This window comes from Cyprinus carpio, chromosome A15 (assembly GCF_018340385.1).
Source record: "Cyprinus carpio isolate SPL01 chromosome A15, ASM1834038v1, whole genome shotgun sequence".
In the NCBI taxonomy this organism is placed as follows: domain Eukaryota; kingdom Metazoa; phylum Chordata; class Actinopteri; order Cypriniformes; family Cyprinidae; genus Cyprinus; species Cyprinus carpio.
This window is the reverse complement of record NC_056586.1, coordinates 11,435,790-11,461,205: the sequence shown is the minus strand read 5'-3', so window position 1 is coordinate 11,461,205 and position 25,416 is coordinate 11,435,790. Positions and strand designations below refer to the sequence as shown.

Below are 25,416 nucleotides of genomic sequence, written 5' to 3'. Positions count from 1 at the left end.
GGATGTCTGCGTGACTAACTGATGAAACAATACAGTTTGTAAACCAAAATATGTCTACTGTAATGTTTGAAGAACGACAGACAAAAGACGCTTGGTCTTAACTTTTAATCAGAACGCAGAACAGTTGTATCACAGGAGCACCAGCTGATATCACTCATCTCTCTCCCGCATTAACCCTGTAACTGCCAGTGCAGCACAATAAACAGCAGTTTCACAATTATTATAAAGTCTGTGAGCTACACTACATTCTTTATTATTAAAACAAAGTAATTAGAACAACGTCAGTCTACAATAATCGACATATTCCTAGGTTCACTGTGAATTTTTAGAACTACTTCAGTAAGACAGTAATATCGTGCTTTACCTGGAAACCTAAAGCTGTACTAGGTATACATCACATATTGGCACAAAAAAAATTATATTTTGAGCACTCAATTGAAAATGTACACCTAACGTATCAATCGTACTACTTACAGGTCGTGGTTCAGAGAGCTTGTTAGTCCAAATTAAGAAGATTAGAAGCCAAGGAAGAGTGTTTGTGGGCAGATCAGACTCTGTTCGTATTTCGCGGGCAGGCGGGGATTATGCAAATGTGTTACCCAGTGACGTATACCGGTAACAGGCAAAAGATTTGAAAATGTAATGACTTGTAAAGTCGACTCTCTCTTTTGAGAGACAATATCTTTATTTATCATGCACTTTTTTGATTAACAACTTTGCAGATTGTTTTCATTTAAGGATAGCTACGTTATAAACTGCAAAAGAGAGATTTTTCAAAAACCCATATGACCTGCTCTTTAATTGTTTATGATTTATAAACTATAAACTGAATAAATAATTAGTTCATAAAGGTTATCATACCTCTGCAGTTCCTAGAACTTTTAAAGTGACTGTTTTGTACAAATCATCATTACTCATATTTGTCTGAGTGTAGATTGAGCCACTTGGTGATTGTATGAAAATGCTAGGCAAACTTATTTCATAGATTATTACAAAGCTGGTTTTGTTCCCAACAGTCTGATCCACTGATACTGTCCCATTGAACCAATCAGATGTTCTTGCTCCAACACTCTCTAGCTAAAGGAATGATACAAATCATTATGATTAAAATACTCAGAATATCTCAGAGTAATAAATGTATCATGTGCAATAAATGAAACCTTGACAAACCTGAACTGGTTTGTTTGTGTAATCACCAGTTGACAATGAAAGTGAAGCAAATGCATCCATTAACTGGTTAGATATGATGTTATCATTGGGTGCTAAAAATATTCCCCCTGTTTTCAACATGTAACATTTTTTTTTTTGCATTGAATTATAAACTGTTGATTATATTATGTGATATACACTGAGATAGACAAAGTAAGTTAATCATGGTGATATAACTTACCAGTTTTGTTCGCCATTTCTGTCAGTGCATGAGCTGCACTGTTACTAAAAGCTAGTGTGTGTATAATAGCACCACTTTGTATTGCAGATGGAGCACAACCAGCAATGTTGTCCGTTGCCTGACCATCTGTCAGAAAAATGATTTCATCTCCTAGTACATCCCCATTGTCCTCTTGAAGCACCTGAAGAAAAAAAGGATCACTGACATAGTACAAACTCTACATATTACATATAGCACAAACACAAATCCATACTAGTACACTTAATATGGCACCTGTAAGCCTCGACTAAGGCCCAAGCACATATTTGTTGATCCACTTGCTACATTTGGCAACAATTTGATAAGATTCTCTCTTGTGATGTCACTGTCAATAGTCATCAAGTTGCTCAGAGTAGAAGCAGAAGTACTAAAGGTTACAATTCCAACACTGGCTTGATCCTCAATGATGTACCGAAGGAAATGTGTGGCAGCCTGTCGCTGTTGAAGAATTCTAGGGCCCTAGAAAATGGGCGAAAAAAACAACAACAGCAGCATACATTTGTTTCTTATAGTTTCTAAATTATTTATCAAACTAATTTCAAAGCATTGGTAACATGAAAAGTGTATCATAGTAGCATCTTTGATTTCAGATGAAGTTAATGTCTGTTATTACATACTGCCATGCTTCCTGAGACATCAAGGATGAGACAAACGACCCGTTGTGTCCTCTGCACAACTTTGAAAGATGGTGGCGGCGGAGGGGACTCCAGTGGTTTTAGAGTTTGAAGTGCATCTTTATCCACAGAATCCTCAAAAATTACAGTCCATGTTGCTTTGCCACATTTTTTATTTAGCATGCTTTGAGCTTCATAATTGTGCTTATTTTTTTGGCAAAATGCAGTCACCTGAAAATAGGATTTCCTTTATAAATGTCACCAAATACCCAAAGATGGGCCCAGTTTCTTTTAAACTAACTAAAACTAATTTAAACTCATATACAAAAAAAAACATATAAACAACAAACATTAAGTAAACAACCAACAAAAAATAATCAAAAATGAACATTAATTCAAAGACCAGTGTAAACAAAACCAATGTAAACAAATGTGCAAAAGTGAAACAAGTGAAAATCAGGTACTGCAAAGTACCTGTAATGAATAAACAAATATGAAAATAATTAATTACTATATACATCTACATCTTAAAGAGCATATAATTTTTAATAATCTAAGTCCAAGTCTCTTCAATTAAGAAGCAAAAGTGCATTAAACAGTAAGCATCTCAAATAACTGCAAAGCACTTCGTTTCTGCATTTCTGATAAACCTAAGCAGATTTTTGCATGAATATGCCAAGAATGGACTGCAACATTTTGGTCTCATTTTAGACCTGTGGTATTATGGAGAGCTTATCTTTTAGTTAAAAGGGTAGTTCACCCAAACATGAAAATACTGTATAGCCTACGTAAAGTCTCTTTTGCAGTTCAACAAAGCAAAATACATAGAAAAACTGTGCCGTATTGTTTGTACAGTATCTGTAACTTTACAAACGACCCAACAGAACGGCCAGAGGTGTCATTTACCGGCGTTTGAGATTTGCAAATCTAGGGACCATCTCTACAGTAAAAGTTACATTATGACATTGGTATATACTTTTCTAACTTCAATAACATTTGAGCAAAATGACATATAGTAACACAACCAACTGTGAAGTGTTCATGTAGTTCTCAGTTATAATGGATACCTTTTAGATTTTTGATATTTATGAAAAACAACTGTCAAATCATATATAAATATGTTGTTTATTTCACTACTGAATGGGCTGAAACACAAAATATCATAATTTAAAGCTCAATAGCATTTGAGGAGAATGACTTACAGTAACACAACCAACTGTGAAGTGTTCATGTAGGTCTCTGTTATAATGCACACCTTTTAGAATTTTGATATGTATTAAAATAAACTGTAAATTCATATCTACATGGTAAGAGTCTAGAGAATAGTACTGCACTGATTTGATTTTGAGTTAAAAACCAAGGACTAGTCACAAAAGTAGGTTTTTAAAATAATTTCAAATACTTAATTAAGTATTTGAAATTATTTTAAAAACCTACTTTCATATATTATATTCTCTAGACTCTTTAGGTCAATAATTATCCAAAAAAAAAAAAAAAATGTTTAACGTTTGCATTTGGACAACTTTAAACTGGTCATTTTATAATATGTTCCTTACCTTGTGTACCCAAAGGCCTAAAGTCCTAAAAAAAAGGCCATAATGTCTCTCAAAACTGTGTAAAATGATGCATAATTTCATTCTAATCAAGCATGCAAAATTTGAGAGAGATTGGGCAAGATAACACTATAATAGTTATAAAGGTTAAACACGGTGCTGTATGAGACATTGCATGAAATTGCATTTGTAATCACTAGATGGCAGTCTAAAACAACAAATTTGCATAATCAACAAACAATAACAATTATTTTTAATAATTAAGTCTAATAATGCTTATAAAATTATAAAATCAATGTTATAACATTTACAATCAGATTGAGTCTAAGTTTGCCATTTTGTTCACACAGACACATCAGTTTTTACAATTATGCCAGATTATGATTGCATATAAACTCCTAAAAAGAGAAGACTTGCAATAAGTATTGTCACCTATCATTTATTTCAAATACCTATATCTGCAACAAAATTTGTGTGCATGTATGTCTGTGCATGTGTGTGTCTCTCTCTGTGTATGTGTAAATATTCTTATTGAGTATTAATATAATAGTTAACCATTTCTTTTTTGTGTGTATGTGTCTGTGAGCCTATTCTCCATTTTGGATATCTTTTACTGTCAGCCATACATCTAAGTTGGCCTAGACCCTAAAAACATACCACCTTAAAGGCCTTAAAGTGAACCCCGGTAATCGCTGCTTGCAGCTATATATATATATTGTGTGTTTGTTTGTTTTCTTTGATGTTTAATGGAACTGTTAGTACAACAAAATTAAGTATTTTTGCTATACAATAAAATTACAGTAAGTTATGAGCAAACTGCTGCCAGCTAGTTACAATAATTTCTACAGGAAGTTTTTTTTTTTTTTTTTTTTTTTTTTACAGAGAAGATATGATTTTACAGTTTATTTTAATAAATATCAATCTAAAAGGTGAGGAATATATTTGACACCTACATGAACATTTTAAAGTTGGTTTTATGACTGTAAGTAATTCTCCTCAAATGCTATTAAATTATGGCATATTTTGTGCTTGAGCCCATATTTAATAAAGAACAAATATTTAAATATCAATATTTGCGTACAATTTGTCAGTTTATTTGAATAAATAATAAAAATGTAAAAAGTGTGCATTATAATTAAGACCTATATGAACACTTTACAGTTGGTAGCGTTACTGTTAGTCATTCTCTTCAAATTCTCTTGAAGTAAGAAAAGTGTATACCAATGTTGTATGTAACTTTAGAGAAGGTCCCTTGTGAATGCTGACCGTCGGGAAACGACACCTCTGGCCATTCCGTTGGGTCGTTTGTAAAGCCAAAGATACTGTACAGAAAATACCGCTCAGTTTTTTATGTATCTTTCTCTGCTCTGTCTCTCAGCAAAAGTGACTTTACTTAGGCAATACTGGATTAACACACATTTCCTGTCAGAGGGAAAGCTGGGCCCCCAGCTATGACACGACCGACCAAGTACATGGTTGACACCCTCTCATTAGCATGTTGCACAGAGGAAAAATAAATGCGAAACTACATTTAGAAATTTAAAAAGAGTTAAGATGAGTTTAGCATTTCCTTAAACATTTCCCATTTGCCCACCAATTTATTTAATTTATTTGGCTACTTTCATCACACATTTAATTATTTATATATGCATTTAAACAAGAATGGGTGTATTTATACACACATTTATTTATTTATTTGCTTATTTAGCAGGTTTTTGCAGGTTCAGTCCTCCATATAATATATATATATATATATATAATTATATATATATATATATATATATATATATATATATATATATATATTAAAACAATAATATATATATAAGCTCTAAGCAAATGTATAATTAATTTTCATAGTTGCACTATATACATAAATTATGCATAAATTATGCATTACCTTGAGCTTGAAGAACCATCCTCAAACTTAATTCTGAACTTGGTAAAACAATAATCTTTATGTAAAATGTTTTTTTTTTATATATATTTTAAGTCCTAATATGTTTTCCTTCTGTTAATGTTTTTCTTAAACTTTTTCTTTAACTGTTTAGCATAAAATCATATTGGGATGTTTGTTAAAATTATTGGATGTGGCACAGCAGCCACCTTTGAATAAAACCCCTTTGTTTTCCTTGTTCATTTGTTAGTTGTTGTTCCACTTCATTACTTAAATCACTTTAAATCTTTTTTATTTATTTATTTTTTTTGGACTTGGATCTGCCTCCTCGTACAATAATATTTTTTTCTTCCTCATGGCTGATGAGGGCTGGCCCTGAATGTTCCCTTTGATACAGGCCACTATCCCTGCATGACTAAAACTTTGACCAAAACTTGTGTATGTTGTTGACTCATAGTTTGATGATATTTGTTTCAAATACAGTTAGAAATATTCATGTGTGAGTAGATGTACAATCAATACTTACAGGATCCAGACTCGGTGAGAACATAATGGAGCAATTTGTGATTTGATTTCTGTTTGGAAAAAAAATGCACCCCTTGGTAGGCAGTGAAGTTTGTGGATCAATGCGGCAAGGTTGAAGAGATCCTCCTGCAGTAACATCAAAAAACTGACCTCCAGTTTTTTCGCTACACCTAAAGATAAACAGGAAACCAGTGGTTAAGATCATTTACAATAAGATCATATGCTTTTTAATCATATACTTTCTTTTTTTATCACCTTGTAGCTTCAATATGGCTATTAGAGTGGTAAAATGGCTTATCTCTATTGTATTCATCATATACGCCCCATCTCAAATGAGCCCATTCATGCACAAAAACTATTCCTGCAAAAAAAAAAAAAAAAAAAAAAAAAAAACACACTAGCAAATTGATAATAAAACAAATATATTAATGAATGTAGACTTTTCTCACCTCTCCTATTTCATGATATATGTATAAATGTTGAAGGAAGATAAAAGAACGTTCACCTCTTGATCCATAAAGCTGAATAAAAGTGTCATTCAGGAGGTATTCTGGGGTGAAATGAATGTACTCTCCCTCAGCTCCACATTCTCCATATTGATTAGTGTAGGGTTCAACACCGTATGCTGGATTAGCATTATCAATTCTTATTTTGGCCTGTATTTCACATTGAAATTGTCTGAGAAACATCATATGCAAGTGAAGTTTTTATTTTTATTTTTGAACATTAATATTTGGCATGCAAGATAAAATGGCATAATTCTCTTTACCTTTCCAAAGGACTCGGTTCTTGCTTTGGTAAAGTTTGTACCATTCCACTGAGGTGGGACTAGAATTGTAACTTCTCTGAAATAGACCTTTTTATTCAATGCATCATAAAGGGAAAACGACCCCTCAGTGACCATCTCCTGTCAGAAAGAAAGTGAAAAGATAAAATGAGAAAACACTTAAAAAAATTTTAAAACCTCTAAAACCATTGAATTACATGAAGTTAGTTAAATAGACAAAAAATATTCACCTTGATTTTATCAATAAGTGTGTCATCCTGTGGTACTCTTGAACTGATTGCGATTATAACATCAACATAACCATTTCCATCTAGTTTGATTCCAGTGGTGGTGGATGGCAGCAAGATCCATAGTAAGACAACCATCACTGTTGAATCCATAGCTGCAGAGTTTAGATGAACAGCAACTCCCAAACCCGTTTTGAACAATGTCAAGTCAAATAGAGGGATTTATACTGACACAAACTGATGGTATTAATAACATTTCTTTCAGGAAGCAGGAAATCTGAAAGGAAAAAAAAAAATAAAAAATGTCATCACCGTGCCATAAGGCAGAATGTTTACTGCACTATTTTTATTCCTGTTTTGCATTGCATTTCTTTATTTATTTATGCCGTCTTCTCTGTTTGCACAGCCTAATCAACAAGGTAAATTAATATTGAAGGAATAGTTCACCCAAAAAAGAAATTTTGCTGAAAATGTACTTATCCTCAGGCCATCCAAGATGTAGACGAGTTTGTTCCTTTATTGGAATAGATTTGGAGAAAGAAGCGAAGTGAAAATCGGCTTAATGTTGGATTTGTTTCTTACAAACATGCAACTTTTCACTTCACAAGATGTTAATTGATGGACTGGATTCATGTGGATTACTTGTGGATTATTGTGATGTTTTTATCTGCTGTTTGGACTCTCATTCTGATGGCACCCATTTGCTGCAGAAGATCCAGGGCTCCAGACTAACATTTGAGAGCAGTGGCACCAGCACCACTAAGTTCTACAGATGCTGGTGCCAGGAGCGGATTTGGTATCTCTGGGGGTGATGTGTGGGAGTATTAAAATATAAGTAATTTAATCATAAAATTACTATTGTTTTGGAATTAATAAGTGTAGTTACTAATAATATTACATGTTAATTATTGTTTATTTTTCTTTTGTTTATTGTGATTTGACAGTAAAGTACTAAGCTTGAGTTAAGATGCATACAAAATTTACTTTTATTAACAACAGTAACAGGTGCAAAATCAAATTTTTATATAGAAAATGTATACATTCCATTCTTATTAAATGTACCATTATTCTTCTAGTATATGGAACTGACCAACTTAAGTGATTATGTGTGATTTTTCTTACTTCATTAATTTCAGAAATTAATTCCAGTTTATAAACGGTCCGCGCTGCGCAACTGAAACGTAGCGTGGTTTAGTTTTGCTTTTGTTTCGTTTACCGTTTGATGATTCTCATATGCAACGGAAATGGCAGCGCTTATGAGTTGGACAAAGTGGTGGTCACGCCAGTGATGAATGGTCGCAAAATGAAACCATTTGGTCGCAGTCTGGAGCCCTGAGATCCATTGGTGAGCAAGTGATGTAATGCTAAATTTCTCCAAATCTATCTGATAAGAAAACAAAATAATCTATATCCTCTCTGACCTGAGGGTAAGGACATTTTCAACAAATGTTCCCAGCCTTCCTGTAGCTCAGTCAGTAGATCATGGAGCTAGCAACATCAAGGTCATAGGTTTGATTCCCAGGAAAAGCAAAATGTGTTTCTTGAAACCAATATGAGTTTATGAACTCTAATATTGCAAGTCCCTTGAATAAAAATATCTGCATAAATGTAAGTGTTGCTTTTTATCTGTACTAGGGCACAGACCCCTCCATCCAAAAGTTTCCTCATATTTAGATTTTTTTATATACTGTTATGACTGTGGATATAAATTGTATTATTATGCACTAGTCAAGTCTCCTTTATTTGTATAGTGCTTTATACAATACAGATTGTGTCAAAGCAGCTTTATAGTATTAAACAGGAAAATAGTGTGTCGATAAATTCAAGAGGACGATAAAAAATGCTTTTCTCAGAGAAAAGCAGAGATCCCACTGGACCACGCCCAGGAGCAAACAACTACACTCTTGGAATAGATATCTTGAACAATAGGGCATTGTGAGCCAGCTGAAGTGTGAGCCAGGGCTATAGCATCTACTGTCCAGTGAGATAATCTCTGCTTTGTAACCGGCAGCCCTTTAGAGTGGCCTCCAAAGCACACAAAGAGCTGCTTCATTTGTCTCAATGACTTACAGTGCTCAGTGTACCCTCTGAGTGCCCGAACAGGGTACAATAAGCTGGGACACAGCTCGCCAATCGCCACGGGGAGGGCTAACAGGGAAATCACCTGGGCTCGGAACGGGGTTGAGAGCACCTTAGGTAGGTAATACCTAAGGTTGGGTCCTGGCTTCGTGCTGAACACCAGTCACTGAAGACTGACCACTTAAGGGCGTAGAGATATCTTGTAGATGGAACTCTATCCTCAAAAATGATGTTAGTTACTCTCGCAGGGAGCTGTCTAGGCTCCCGTTGAAGGTCTAGACATGAAGGATCCACAGCTCTTTTGCCAACTTTTGCCCTGCACCTGCGAGAGAAGGTCTCTCCTCAGTGGTATTGACCACGGGGCTGCAGACAGCAGCTGGATCATCTCTGGGAACCAAACTTGGTTCATCCAGAGTGGGGCCACAAGGAGGAGAGAGGATTTTGTTGCCCTGACTCGCCTGATAACCTGACGTAGCATGGCAATCGGAGGGAAGGCATATAAATGGGCCAATCATGAGCATCCCACTGTCTTGAAAAATAGATTGGCCAGTGACAGTTGCATTCAGAGGCTCACCACTGCCTTGCTAAAGACTGACCAAATCATCTGATACGACTGGGGATGTAGTTTCCAGACGTCTGAGATTGAGAATTGGTTTGTGCCTGCCATCTTTCTTGGGAACAAGGAAGTATCAGCTGTAAAAACCTGACTCACTGTTCACTAAGGGGACGGTTTCCAAAGTCTGGCGCAGATGTAATAATTAATTGTCAACTGAAGTGTCACCCAGAGAGTTGCCGAACACTTCTCAGAAGTGATGCATACAACTTTGGTAGGACTGGGTAGCTGGCCCTGCTTGATGACAGATGATGAGTATCTGCCCATTGGAGCGTTCGTCCTGACAACAGAGAAAGAATGAAAGTGATCTTTTGGTGTAAAGATGCGGCTGCATTTCCAGGGCCAATGCACACTGAAGAAGGAAGCTGCTACAGTTCTCCTTCGAGAGTAGGGCACTGGTTTGGGAAGAGAACTCGATGCAAGCCATCCACGATCTGAAATGGATCAATTGTGCTTATGGTGCTGTTACTGTTTTGTTCTGGTCTTCTGTTATGTTATGTAGACTCTGAGACAATGAAATATAGAAACAGATGTTTAATTTTCTGCACGGAGCACACAAGCAGTAAGCAGGTGATAATACTGAATATAAAACAGTTCTTAAAACTTGGAGATTGAATAATTTAATGTGTTTTCCTTGCAGAAGATTATGATTGTGGATATCTTGAATGCAACAGATGGATGAACCACACACTTCGCTGACAGGTAAGTCTTTGGGTAAACACTCACACACAGAGGATTGGTAAACACTAGGGTAACAGGAACTAAAGAAGATCGCTGTGGAGAATGCAGGAGCATGATACAGGTAAGGGAAGTAGTCCACAACTTCACCAAACGAGACTGGATAGAGAACTGATGTAAGGTTTATGCTTAAGTAGCAGTCCATGTGATGAAGGTAATGACGTTCAGGTTTGTGTGATTAGTATTCGGGTGAGTTTGTGCATTGTGAGTGGGTGGAGAGCCTGGCTGGTCTGTGACAATTTTGTAAACACAATTTATTTTATGCATTTATTTTATGCAAATTGACAGCCCTTATACATATAAATACTGTACATATACATATATACTAACCTGATTCCAAAAAAGTTGGGACACTGTACAAATTGTGAATAAAAACAGACTGCAATGATGTGGAAGTTTCAAATTTCAATATTTTATTCAGAATACAACATAGATGACATATCAAATGTTTAAACTGAGAAAATGTATAATTTTAAGGGAAAAATAAGTTGATTTTAAATTTCATGGCATCAACACATCCCAAAAAAGTTGGGACAAGGCCATGTTTACCACTGTGTGGCATCCCATCTTCTTTTTATAACAGTCTGCAAACGTCTGGGGACTGAGGAGACGAGTTGCTCAAGTTTAGGAATAGGAATGTTGTCCCATTCTTGTCTAATACAGGGTTCTAGTTGCTCAACTGTCTTAGGTCTTCTTTGTCGCATCTTCATCTTTATGATGCGCCAAATGTTTTCTATGGGTGAAAGATCTGGACTGCAGGCTGGCCATTTGAGTACCCAGATCCTTCTTCTACGCAGCCTCGATGTTGTAATTGATGCAGTATGTGGTCTGGCATTGTCATGTTGGAAAATGCAAGGTCTTCCCTGAAAGAGACGACGTCTGGATGGGAGCATATGTTGTTCTAGAACTTGGATATACCTTTCAGCATTGATGGTGCCTTTCCAGATGTGTAAGCTGCCCATGCCACACGCACTCATGCAACCCCATACCATCAGAAATGCAGGCTTCTGAACTGAGCGCTGATAACAACTTGGGTTGTCCTTGTCCTCTTTAGTCCGGATGACATGGCGTCCCGGTTTTCCAAAAAGAACTTCAAATTTTCATTTATCTGACCACAGAACAGTTTTCCACTTTGCCACAGTCCATTTTAAATGAGCCTTGGCCCAGAGAAAACGCCTGCGCTTCTGGATCATGTTTAGATATGGCTTCTTTTTTGACCTATAGAATTTTAGCCGGCAACGGTGAATGGCACTGTGGATTGTGTTCAGCGACAATGTTTTCTGGAAGTACTCCTGAGCCCATGTTGTGATTTCCATTACAGTAGCATTCCTGTGTGTGATGCCGTGCCGTCTAAGGGCCCGAAGATCACGGGCATCCAGTTTGGTTTTCTGGCCTTGACCCTTGCGCACAGAGATTGTTCCAGATTCTCTGAATATTTGGATGATATTATGCACTGTAGATGATGATAACTTCAAACTCTTTGCAATTTTTTCTCTGAGAAACTCCTTTCTGATATTGCTCCACTATTTTTCGCCACAGCATTGGGGGAATTGGTGATCCTCTGCCCATCTTGACTTCTGAGAGACACTGCCACCCTGAGAGGCTCTTTTTATACCCAATCATGTTGCCAATTGACCTAATAAGTTGCAAATTGGTCCTCCAGCTGTTCCTTATATGTACATTTTACTTTTCTGGCCTCTTATTGCTACCTGTCCCAACTTTTTAGGAAAGTATAGCTCTCATGAAATCCAAAATATGCCAATATTTGGCATGACATTTCAAAATGTCTCACTTTCAACATTTGATATGTTATCTATGTTCTGTTGTGAATAAAATATAAGTTTATGAGATTTGTAAATTATTCCATTCCTTTGTTACTCACAATTTGTACAGTGTCCCAACTTTTTTGGAATCGGGTTTGTATATATATACTTTTATATATATATATAAAGTCATGGCCAAAAGTTTTGGCAGTGACATAAATTTTGTGTTTTGCAAAGTTAGCTGCTTAAGCTGTTGTGGTTTTCATTTGGGCCCAAGCCACTAAGGCGAAGGGTCGAGATGAAGTTTCTCCGATGTGCACAAAACTCTGTATGGTCACTGGAGATGTCATGAAGGTCAAAGTTCACTTTGTTTGTTTTTTTATTCCCCCAACAGGAAGTCAGCCATCTTGGATTGAATGTGTGATTTTTTACATATTCACACGCTGTTTTGAGGGATTTCTCATGCCTAAAAACTCATGAAAGTCAACAGAAAATTTGTCTTAGGACCCTTTTTTAGCTCCACCCAACAGGAAGTCAGCCATTTTGGATTGTTTGAAAATGGCATGCTATCATTTTCAAACCAACCCTCCTAGGAGATTCATGAAAATGGCACCTTTGGTACAATCATGCCAAGACATTGAAGATGTTTAATTGCAGAGGATTTTATGATATCTCTAATGGTGTTACCAAGGCGATGAGATAAAGAAACATCAAATAAATGAAGCAGGAAGTGGCCTATGTCTTCTGTGTGCATCATGTGATTTACCTCAAATTGGACACATATGTTTGGCTTTGTGGGCTGATCACATTAATGTGGCTAGTGTGGGTCACACTTGTAGTGCCACCAACTGGTGGAAGGAAGTAAGACATTTTTAGCAAACCTTTTCCTTTTTTTTCGAATTGCTTCAGATGTTTTTCTAATAACAACAACAAACTACAGATTTAAAATTAATAAGGGGTTTTTGATAAGTTTAAAACTATTGTCATGGCAACACATTAAACATTATTATCCTTTTCATGTTTAATCATGTCTTTTGAGGTACTTGTCATGCTTTAATGTTCATGATCCTTTGCACACTCGTTAGAGTCATCTCTTCTTATGGCTTGGCAAAGGTTCATAGATGTGTGTGCACAGTGAGCTCTATAGCACCACCTAGAATATGGGCATATTCAGGGAAAACTCTAGTGCATCCTTTTTTTAGCTATGGTCACCAAGCTTTGCACATGTATAGATCTCATCAAGTCAGACAACTTTCACACCATAGACATTAGCTCCACCCAACATTTTTGACTGGTAAACAAGAAGTGTCGTATATCTTCTACATTCATTGCGTGATTCACATTAAACTACACGCAATTGTTTGGCCTTTTCAGCTTATCACATTAATGTAGCTATTATGGGTTATGGATGTAGAGTAGTGTCACAAACTGAAAGAAGAAACTATTGCATTTAAAATAGTCTTTGAAAAATTATATTTATGTTAATACAAACAGCAAAAAAAATAAAAATAAACACTTAAAATGTATGGCAAACAAGACCTGCATGATTAATCATTACAAGATAACAATTTAAACATCCATTCAGGCTTATTCTTAATTAACTATGAGTCAGCGGACATGTCTGACATATATAAACACAGTTTCTGCTTTTTTCACCAGAATGGTTTGCTTTCTCATATAACAAACTGTAGCCTGACTTGAACCAACATAAGAAATTAATAGTGCTGTGTGTCATTTTTACTCGAATATAATCTAGTGTACAATTACATTTTAATTCCCATCAAAATTTGCTTACATTTTTCCTCAAAATCACTGATACCAACACCCCCCTTTTATCCTGTTGTGTGGACTGCCCTGGCTATGGATTCGAATATTATGCAAGGGGCCCTTCATTCCCCTGGGATTAGCTTACTGGTGTGCATATAAACATGCTCACTGATTATCATCAAGTAATGTTTCCTGAGCAGCAAATCAGCATATTAGAATTATTTCTGAAGGATCATGTGACACTGAAGACTGGAGAAATGATGCTGAAAGTCATCTTTGATCACAGAAACAAATAACATTTCACAATATATTCAAACAGAAAACAGTTAATTTAAATTGTAATAATATTTTACTATATTACTGTTTATTGAAAATATTAATAAATTTGCAACTGTTATTGAGATTGATGAATATTGTTTAAGGCCAACGGACCACTGTCAGGTAAGTGGCAGCTGCTGTGGGTGGTCCGCTATAGCTATAACAAAACGCTGTGAAACACACCGACACAGAGCAGCTGGTGTTGTCACAATTCTTACTCCCTTCTAGATTATTCCCCTTTAGTATTGGTAGGTTTAGGATTTGGTGTGGGGGCGGGGTTAGGAATAGGGGTGGGGTTAGGATTAGGCAATCAGGTTGCGGCTTCAATGAGTGGGGAAACCTAATAATTTGATAGGGTTGAAATTGGGCACAACACCTCGATTTACAGCTTTGCATCATCCAAACACTGGCCGGAGAGCAGGCATGTATTGGCCATCAGGAGCAACCGAAGACGACGTGTGTGGAGCAAGTCATGGCTGGGCAAAAGAGGACTTTATGGACTTCCACTTCTACAGAGCGAACTTAAGCAAATTTTGTTATTCGAGTATAAACATCCTGCCCCTTAATAAATAAACTCATTAAGTTTTTCTCATTGTTGTACTGTCCACCTGACTCGTTTTGACATTTTCACTGAGGTGGTTTGAAGTTGTTGCGCTACTTGACCTATCGGTAAGCCCCACCCACTTAGTTACTGTTGCTCACTTGGACAAACAAACGGAGTTGCTCACTGTCTTACAATGACAGCTGTCGGTGAAAACCTTCTTGTTTCTGATAAATTTGGGACACAGATGGACCCCCAAGTGGGACTTCAAAATGCCATGGAGGGATATATAAAATATATTAAAATAAATATATAAAAATACAGATCACAATGCAAACTGGAGAATTATATTACAGTTGTCACGATCACAATGACAACATCCCAGATCAACACCGTTCATATACTGCAGAGTAAGATTAAATTAATTTACATTTAACCAGATTAATATGGAGATGCACTCTCATACAGACATTCGTTTATGTGTTTTTGACTTTCAATGCATGGTACATGACGTGAGAACAATTTGCTATTTAGATTTGCATGTTAGCATGGACTCACTAACTTTAATGCTAACTTTAGTTATGTTAGCAACATTTTGCACTGTTTTGGTTGGATTTAGGAAATGCAATAAAATAAATTACATTGCCTATCCTCTCAGGATAACTGGAATTAGTTTTTTTTTTTTTTTACACAAAACCGAATCAAAAATACCATCAAACAAATTCTATCAACGGATAGTGGTTCCCAATGGCGCTGAAACCTATGTCTGATTTCCACTCCCCGTGAAACTGATACTTGACTGCCATTGGCTCATCTGCGTTCAAGGGGAGGGGCTTACCTTTTTCGCTCCTATTGGTTCTTGGTTTGACGATCGTCGTAGGAGAAGTCACCCTGCAGGAAAGAGTCTGAAATCTTCTGATACTGCCAGAATTAAATCGGAGGACATAAAATAGATTGCGAAGGCCATTAAAAGGCTGTCGGTGAACATGTTAAATCAGCAATCAAAGACAACAGATTTTAGCCTAGGATTATAGGAAACTTTTAGGATTTCCAAAATTTGTCTCAGACAACCAAATCGTGGCCATAATTGCACAGTGTGATTGAACAGACTTTTCTTGAAAGGGGCTTTGGCTGCTTTAAGCAGGTGTGCCTTCATTGCTGGTGTTCGGTAGAGATGAGGACTCTGTGAAAGTCTTTTTTCCACTAAAACATTGATGCCCATCATCTCAGTTTATTACGTCAACATAAAAGATCTGATCGCAAAACAAGCAGGAAAAAAGACATTACATGCAAAGTTTTAAGTAATAAAATGTAAATTCACCAGATTAGCGATCTCAGAAAAAATGTCACTTGCAAATCAATAACCTATATTTGGCTATAACAGTTTTAGTGAGAGTCTAACTTTTTGTTTGAGCATCAGTAACTCAGAGGTTGTTTGTGTTAGATCTCTCAAACTTTGATAAATGGTAGCCACACCTTTAGTCTACTACTAATAAACACTTTATTAGTCTACTACTAATAAAACTCACTTCTATGTGTACTACATAATCACAGACAATGTGAGTTAATGTCAAATAGGCCTACAAAGAATTCCATTGTTACAACCTACCCCACTACTGGGGTGAGATGTAACACAGGCTGGTGATAGATGAAACAATGAGAGGTAATTTGCTGAAATAAGACCCACACTTCCAATTTTGAAGAACAAATAATAATCAGTTATGAACAAAGTGAACAATTAAAATGTGACAAAAACATCATTATATTTGTTTCAGGACTTTAAAATGTGTGTGTGTGTGTGTGTGTGTGTGTGTGTGTGTGTGTGTGTGTGTGTGTGTGTGTGTGTGTGTGTGTGTGTACTGTATTCCTTTCTGTATTAAAAGTGTCTGCATAAATGTAAATGTTGCTTTTCATCAGTATTGGGGCAAAGACCCCTCCATCAAAATGTTTCATCATATTTTGATATCATATTTTTTTACTGTTATGAATATATGAATCTAAATTGTATTTATCTGCAGTATGGCGTTGTTAATAAGCTGCACATGAAATAAAGAGTTGTCTAGTGTCTTGTCACCACTGTGAATTATTAAGTGAGTGAGTGAAGTATCCGAATGAATCAAACTAAATCAGAAACAGTTCAGAATCTGTTTGACTGATTAAATCAAAAGAATGGTTCATAAGCGAATCTGGCGTCGCAAGTTCTGATTTTCAACAGCTGACAGAAAACACACTATATGACTGCTGAAATATTGTCAGGGAATCATTCTCACATAGGTACTGAAATCATACAATTACACTTTTTTTTTTTTTAACAGCGCCACCTACTGAACTGGATGATATAGCAGAGGCTGCAGTTTCGGGACCAGATTTCTAGGACCATAGTGGTTTAGTTTGTAGTAATGTTGGTACATGTTATCAAAGACACTGAATCTCTGGAACTTTTTTTTTTTTTTTCCAGTTGTGATTTTTGATTCAAAATGCATCAGAGGTTAATTACAAAATGTGTTATACCTGCTTTGAGTCAGAATTTTAAATTTAAATAGAAATATGTGTTTCAATCTTTATACAATGGAAAAAGTGGATTACCTAAAAAGTCTTAGTTTCTTGAAATATTGTATATTGATTAACCTCCTTAAGTTTAAGTAATTAGCTCATTATCAGGTAAAATAAAGATGGAATCAGCATGTGCAGTTACTTCAACTCCTGAGAAAGATAACAATTATTTTAATGAGCTGATATTTGTGATTTTTAAGCATATTGTAGTGCACACATGCTCACTGATAATAATAGGATATTGTTGATCTGTAAATAAACACCATTTGCACTTTCTCTGAGTTATGTGTACCTATATGTAACCCTGGAACACAAAACCAATCCCCTTTTATTTATGAGCGACATGACGCAAAATGAAATAAGTTATGACAAAAAGACACTTTTTGCATCATCAAAATGCTGTTACATAATAGCTACTGGGGTGGAACAAGGAGACGAGGAGAGACAGGTGTAAACTCAAAACACAGTCTTTAGTCTTCACTTCTGGGAAAAACAGGGTGGGCAGGCAGACAGTCACGTACAAAGCAACTCAACATTAATAGCAGACAAAGGAATATTGGAGAACACAGGCTTTAAATACTGGGAATGTAATCAGGGAGGAACAGAAAAAAGTGTGAAGCTAATTAATCAAAAACTATGGCAACTAATAGACAGATGGGACTCAGGGAAATGTGGAGGCAGAAACAGAACCAAAACAGAACATAACCATAACAGCTGTGTTTTGAATCATGCAGCAGAGTTTTGCTGAGAAATAAACTGGGTATTTTGGAGAAAGAATAAACATTGTTCTTTTACATATATTACCAATATTGTAACAATACAAATTAGGTTGAAAATTGTTGAACTTACCCTTTAATAATGCTTTTATATACTAATAATGAAAAGGTGTTTAAATGAACACATGACTAGAGACTTGTTTAGTAAGATTTTAACAGAAAAGTTTTTATAAGCTTGTTTTTTATTTTGTGTTTATGTAATGTATTATTGCAACTCAGTTTTGCCATGAAGATAGCCTTGGATGCTGATATGGCAATAAAAGTAAATAATGCCATAGCCTGGATGCTGATATGCAACTCAAGTTTACTAGCCATGAACTTGTATTATCTTGGAGCTAGGGCTGATATGGCAATCCGGAAACATTTTTTCTATCGTAACTTGTTAGTGTTTTGCACTACTTGGTATTGGACTAAAATGACTTTGCTGGAACCACAACCACTATTATCTTTGAGCAAGGTAGGGCTGTAGTGACTCGACTCCAGGAAATCTTTTAGACGGAGATCGGTAACGGACATTGGAGACATTTTTCTATCAGCTCAGGACTCCATGTTTCTGAATGACAGAACCTAATGATGCCATGTAGACAGAGAAGAGAAGTGGTCCAAGAACTGAGCCCTGAGGCACCCCGGTAGTTAGATGTTGCGACTTGGACCCTTCACCCCTCCAAGATACTTTGAAGGACCTATCTGATAGGTAAGACTCAAACCACTGGACTGTGGTTCTTGAGCTGCCCTTTGCCAGTAGGGTTGACAGGAGGATCTGGTGGTTAACCGTGTCAAAAGCAGCAGACAGATCAAGCAAGACAGACAGATTACGGGGCCGGCAAAATGGGAAGTCGTGGCCTAATGGTTAGAGAGTCGGACTCCCAATCGAAGGGTTGTGAGTTCGAGTCTCGGGCCGGCAGGAATTGTGGGTGGGGGAAGTCCATGTACAGTTCTCTCTCCACCTTCAATACCATGACTTAGGTGCCCTTGAGCAAGGCATCGAACCCCCAACTGCTCACCGGGCGCCGCAGCATAAAATGGCTGCCCACTGCTCCGGGGGTGTGTTCACAGTGTGTGTGTGTGTTCACTGCTCTGTGTGTGTGCACTTCGGATGGGTTAAATGCAGAGCACGAATTCTGAGTATGGGTCACAAAAATTTACTCAATTAAAAATCACCTTCACTACAATTTACAAAATGTGATCGCAAAACAAGCAGGAAAATAGACATTTAAGTAATAAAATGTAAATTCACCAGATTGGCGATCTCAGAAAAAATGTCACTTGCAAATCAATAACCTTTATTTCGCTATAACTGTTTTAGTGTTTATGTAATGTATTATTGCAACTCAGTTTTGCCATGAAGATAGCCTTGGATGCTGATATGACAATAAAAGTAAATAACTACTAGTACTGAATAAATGACTTGTATTATCTTTGAGCTACTGTTATATGGACATTACTTTGTTGCCAGAAAGTATTTTTTTAAATGCTTTTGAGCATAAGGAATAACATCCATGGGACAGTTCATTTCAGATTTTTTTTTGCTGATTTGAAATATGTAATTTAATTGTGAGTTCAGCGTGCAGTTTTTGAGAATTTCAGGATACCCCCATTAATTTAGGTTGGACTTGGTCTTGGATGTCGAAATAGCTGCCTGGAGGCATTGCAAATATGGCCATCCAGTGAACAGACTTTCCATGAAAGGGGCTTTGGCTGCTTTTACAGGTGTGCCGTCATCACTGGTGTTCGGTTGAGATAAGGACTGTGAGAAAGTCTTTTTTCCACTAGAACTTTGATTTGCATAATCTCATCTAATCTTTATTACGTCAACATAACAAAAGATCTGTTCGCAAAACAAGCAGGAAAGAACATGCAAATACAAAAAAGTCACCAGTGGGGATCTCAGCAAAAATGTCACTCAAATCAATTGCCTATTTTTGGCTATAACTGTTTTAGTTGCAGTCTGGGGCAGATTATATCATATTAACTTTTTGTTTGAGCATCAGTAACTCAGAGGTCGTTTGTATTAGATCTTTCAATCTTTGATAAACGGTAGCTACGTTTGTCTACTATAAATAAAACTCACTTGGATGTGTACTACATAAATCACAGAGTTAAATGAAAAAAAAAAAAAAAAACATTTCCGTTGTTACAACCTACCCCACTACTGGGGTGTGTAGTAATTCTCCATTGATTGTCAATGGGAATTGAATGCTGTTACGTTCCCAGTTAGTCTAGGGCTATAGGACCACGTAACAGAATAAGAAAAGGTGATGTGTAGAGGCAGCAAGGTTCAATTCCCAACCCCGGAGCTTTAACAACAGCCAACAATTGACTTAATATCAAAAGCAAGTTCTTTTATGATTATGGGAGGATGTCAACACTTCGAGAGGGGGCAAGGACAACATAAACAAAAACCCTCTTACTATTAGGGAGAAACTAACCAACCTAACAAAGGAAAGAAACAAAAATACAAGAATAAACTAAGCGTAAAAAATGCTTTTCAAATTTTGCCTATTTTCTACAGTTTCTTTTGATTACTTTTAATGTTGCACATTATTAAAATGTGTACACCTTATTGAAAATTCCTATAAGAATCAACACCAGGTACTCCGATACACCATGTGGCAGTACCGAGGTCACTGTGTAATGCTATTCAACCACAAGCGGGAGCAGAAATCGTACTAGGCAGCAAATGTTAAATGTTTTCTTTTATACACGTGTTGTCTTCCACCAGGGGGCGCTTGGTGGCCCAGAAAGCAGAATCAATCATTGAGCTACAGTCAAATCTCAGAGTTTGTTTTGTCTCACGGTGGCCATTTGTGCACCTAAATGAACAATTATAAAATGTACACAATCCTGCATGATAAACCAAACATAAATCCGCAATAGTAATCCCTATACGATTATTTACAAACAATCCTAAACAAGTAATCACCAACGACTGTCAATGGTCCATCCTCATCAGCGCTGTGAAAAGTAACACTCCTCACGTGACAACGCCGTCTACGTTACCAATTTCAGTAACGCTGTGGGACAATAATTTACACTAGATAAAGAAACGTGCGATCCTTAAATTCTGTTACATTTAAAATACAAGTTTAACAGTCATAATAATTTTACACCCATCGTTTCTCAATCAGAAACATCCTTCGGACCGTTAATCTCTGCCTGTGCTGGGTTTCATGTTTCATGCTAATGGCCGTTCTATCCGCTCGATTTATTTCTATGAGAAATCAAGAGGGAAAGGACTATGAAGTAAACAGATGTTGTCAGTGTCTTGATAAGATTCAAAACCTTTCACAATCAACAACCACCTAAATGTTTTTTCGTAGTCTGTCATCTGGCGAATTGACCGCGTTTCGGCCGATGCGAAGGCGTTTTCGATGAACCCCTGCTGCACTACAGTATGTGCAGGAGGCCTACAACTTAACAGGTCTGTGTGGACTGATCTGTATTATCCTGTTTTTATACAGTCTATGGTATTATCCGTGAACGCTTTATGCTTATGTTGTTGAGGTTTATACTGAATGTCACTTGATTGGATAGTTTCTAGACCTAATAATGCATATATGTAACTTACAATAATGATTTGCGCTGGGGTACAAATGTCTGAGATTACTAGTCAATAATGCTTCTCTTTGGTGTATTTTCTTATAAATGTTATGATTTATATGATTTATATGATCCATTTATATGATCAATTTTAACATATACATTAATTTAATATCTTGAAATCACCATAAAATATAAATAGACAACTCTTTTTTTTTTTAATATTGCAGTGATTATTATAAATGATTTATCAATTTATTATTATTAAATGAATGTATATAATCTTAAATTCTCTGATGATTTGTGCACTGAGGTGGGGGCGGGACAATAATGAAAAAGCTGTGTCCAGAAGTAAAAACCTCATTTATTTTCTCCATAGGGAAAGAGATTTTATTTTGATTTTTTTAACGATAACTTACAAACCTTTAAAATCAGACCTGTTGTGAGCTCAAAAGTTGTTAATCATTGTATATGCTTTTGTTGAAGTGGGTTGCATGTTTAGAGGCCTCAAACAGGGAGGAGACCATGAACCTCAACGAGAAGAAGCCCAACAAGTGGTGGACAGAACCGGACACGTTTGCCATGCTGGCCCTCATAGAGCAGATGGGTCTGGTCCACGAGCTGGATAAGAAGCGTCAGCGCAACGAATCCCTCTTCCGACGCCTCAAGCTGAGTCTGGCTAAGCGGGGAATCCACTTCACTGTCACCCAAATCCGAAACCGTTGGAAGAGTCTCAAACACAAGTACCGTAAGATCAAACTGGCCAGCTACCGAAGTCCAGCCGCTCGCCTCTCTGCCGTCGAGTCTTTCCGCTACTTCCATATGCTGGATCACATGTTGGTGCGCAGACCGAAGGTGGGAGGCAGGGAGGACGACCTCACAGATGCTCACGCCCTGCTAGGACGGTCACTCGTGGACCTGGATGACCATGCAGACAGTACTGCTTCCCATTGGCTTTTTTGCATGACTTGAAGTTATTTGTCTGTATGCACTGTATTAAAGTAGTTAATCTTAAAACTCGAATAGCCATACTCACCCTCATTCCAAACCTGTATGATTGACTTTCTTCTGTCGAGCACCAAATGAAAGGTCAGAATGGGAAGCTGAATGTTGACGTTGCGCCAGTCAATGAATGTGAGGACAGATGTTGTCAGGCTCAATGAAAACATCACAAAAGTGGTCCATATAGTGCAATATATCCCAAATCTTCTGAAGTGTTCACAAAATGTACTTGTATTTTAATATAGTGTGTCTTTGTAGGCAAATGAACTTGTAAAGCCTAATTTTAGAGAACACAGAAGAAAAAAAGTCAAATGGGTTTTGAACTGATTGGTTGATTAAATTATGCCAGAATTTTCATTTTTGGATGAACTCTGCCTTTCCTCCTTGGAGATAACATCATTCATCCTTAATTGGTTTTTGCTGATTTTACATTAGACATGGTGTTAAGCCTGTTATATATATTCGGTAAGTGTAAAACTGTATATAGTTATGCTCAAGGTTTTCATGGATGGTGGAATTTCACACAGAATTGTACAGAATCTAATTTGGATAGTCTTGACATGCAACCTTTGACGCCAAAAAAGAAAAAAAAGATATGGGAATTATTTCTCCACCTGATTATTATAAACTGATTAACCTTATTTTATTGATCTAAATTTGCACAATCATTAATTTCTTTCCATAATATCTGTGACCCATAAGTTGAGAATCAATGGCGTATACTAAATATTAATATTATCAGCAACTCTGTGTTAATGGTTTGTTTTCAGTGTATTAGTTAGACTTCCCTTTCACACACACAAATTCTGTCATCATTTACTCCGCCTCGACACTCCAAATCTGTATGAATTTTTCTTTCCTATGTGGACCTTAAAAGAGGATATTTTGAGAAATGTCTGAGAGAAGTTTTTTTTTGGTCCATACAGTGGAAGTCAAAGTTCTCAGCATTGCCAAATAATAACGTCATACAAGTTTGGAACCACATGAGGGTGAGAAAGTGACGACAGAATTTTAATTTTTGGTCAGTGTCATCAAGACGTTCTCTAGATTTGTTCCTTATAATTGTGTACAATCTATTTCTGCAAGTCCATTGTAATTGTGATCACTGTACAAGATGAGGTTTTGTCCTGTTGATCTCCTCTTCCAGGTCCTTGGCCTGAAGGCTTAATCCCCAAATCTGAGCCTGAGAGCATGTCTTCTAAACTTGACCCTGATGTTGACGACAGTCTGAATCCAGATGACGTGGCTGGTCCTGAGCCTCCGAGCTGGGCTGTAGGACCAGATGAAGTTATGACCCTGGGCTTGTCAGGAGAATACCTCTACGCAGTGAAGACCGAGCCACCATCCCTATGCACTCCCAACAGCACAGAGAGTACAAGAGACGCCGTTGACTGCAGCCACAATGATTTCCCAGGTGACATACTGGTTCAGTTCTGTCTGGTACAACAACCAAAAGCACCTCACGAGTCACAGTTCTTCTTGTTTTATTCCAGCAGGAACATCTGAAGAGACTAGCAGCCTCATTCTCCAGCAGCTCACCATCCTGAACCACCGGCTTGGAGAACAGCTGGCCGAGCAGAGAGCCTTCCACTGCAGCATGCTGGGAATGATGGATCGCCAGATTCAGGTCTTGGAGCAGCTCTCCAATTTCACCAGGAACCACCAATCCAAGCTTGAGACCACGGACTCTACAGTCAGTCCAAATGTGCACGAAGCTCAAACGCAGACTTTTGAGCCACATCCCACGTTCCTCATACCCAAAAGCGAACCAGCAGCTGCTCCTTGGAAGGTCTCTCTCTTGGAAGTCCACAAGAGGTCACCTTCTGAGTCGGGCAGTGACACTGAGACTCCTCAAACCCTGGAAGGGTGCAAAGCAAACACCTCTAGCCCACCTTCTTTGGAGATTTCATCCTCAACCAAGAACGCCGTTGTGCAGAATGGATTGTGTAAGCACGACTGAGTGCTGCTTGTTCGGGACGTTACACATTCAGTACGAACAACAAAAGTCTTTTTGTCCTGTAGATGTTTCAGGAGGTCGTCTGATCTGAAACATCAACAAATGCGTTTTTCAGTTTCATAGGAAAGTATTCAGTGCTCTGATGTTTTAATCAGTAACACTTTTGAGAAATAGAACAGTAGACTCATTATTTATTTACTTTGGTTTGTTTGCGAACTAACACTTCGATGTGAATCTTAGATGGTAAGTAACTTAACAGTGACTGTTTCAAAATTGCAGTTCGGACCAAGGTAGCTTTATGTCTGTAATCATCTTGCATTATCTGAGAAAAAAAAAAAAAGTGGGTTATTGGGAAGCTTAAAGTTGTGTAAAATATCAGTTTCTTCCAATTAGGTTTGGGACACACTTTAAGGCCGATTTTAACAAAAGAAGGTGTGTTATCATGGATTTCATCTAATATGAACTAATATGTGGTTAAGTATGAACTTATAAGTCTGTTAATTTCAATAACTGCTTGCCTCTTAATATAAAGTAATATTTCACTGATATGTGTCATAGTATTTTTGGCATCCAAAATCAATCAGGGTTGGGATGTAACACCAATTATTAAAGCAATCTTACTAGTGCACATACAGGGTATTAAGAAATTACGTTTATGTTAAGATATGGGTATTGTGTCAAAATTGAACTCAGAAGTCGTAATGTGCTCAACATACTCAAGTGGAAGAAAAAAAAAG

The 25,416-nt window shown here is 37.0% G+C and overlaps 1 protein-coding gene across 2 annotated transcripts; it reads left to right on the top strand.

Moving 5' to 3' along the window:
* Positions 1–21,181: 21,181 nt before the first annotated feature.
* Positions 21,182–25,225, top strand: LOC109071017. Of its 2 annotated transcripts, none has more exons than XM_042770987.1 (4): positions 21,182–21,601; positions 22,207–22,657; positions 23,870–24,136; positions 24,216–25,225. In XM_042770987.1, exons 2-4 carry the CDS (start codon positions 22,246–22,248, stop codon positions 24,680–24,682), a joined length of 1,146 nt encoding a protein of 381 aa, XP_042626921.1. In that variant the 5' UTR covers positions 21,182–21,601; positions 22,207–22,245; the 3' UTR covers positions 24,683–25,225. The 2 variants fall into 2 exon arrangements, with proteins under 2 accessions (XP_042626921.1, XP_042626923.1); XM_042770989.1 differs by having other exon boundaries at positions 21,183–21,601; positions 24,219–25,225.
* Positions 25,226–25,416: the final 191 nt, after the last annotated feature.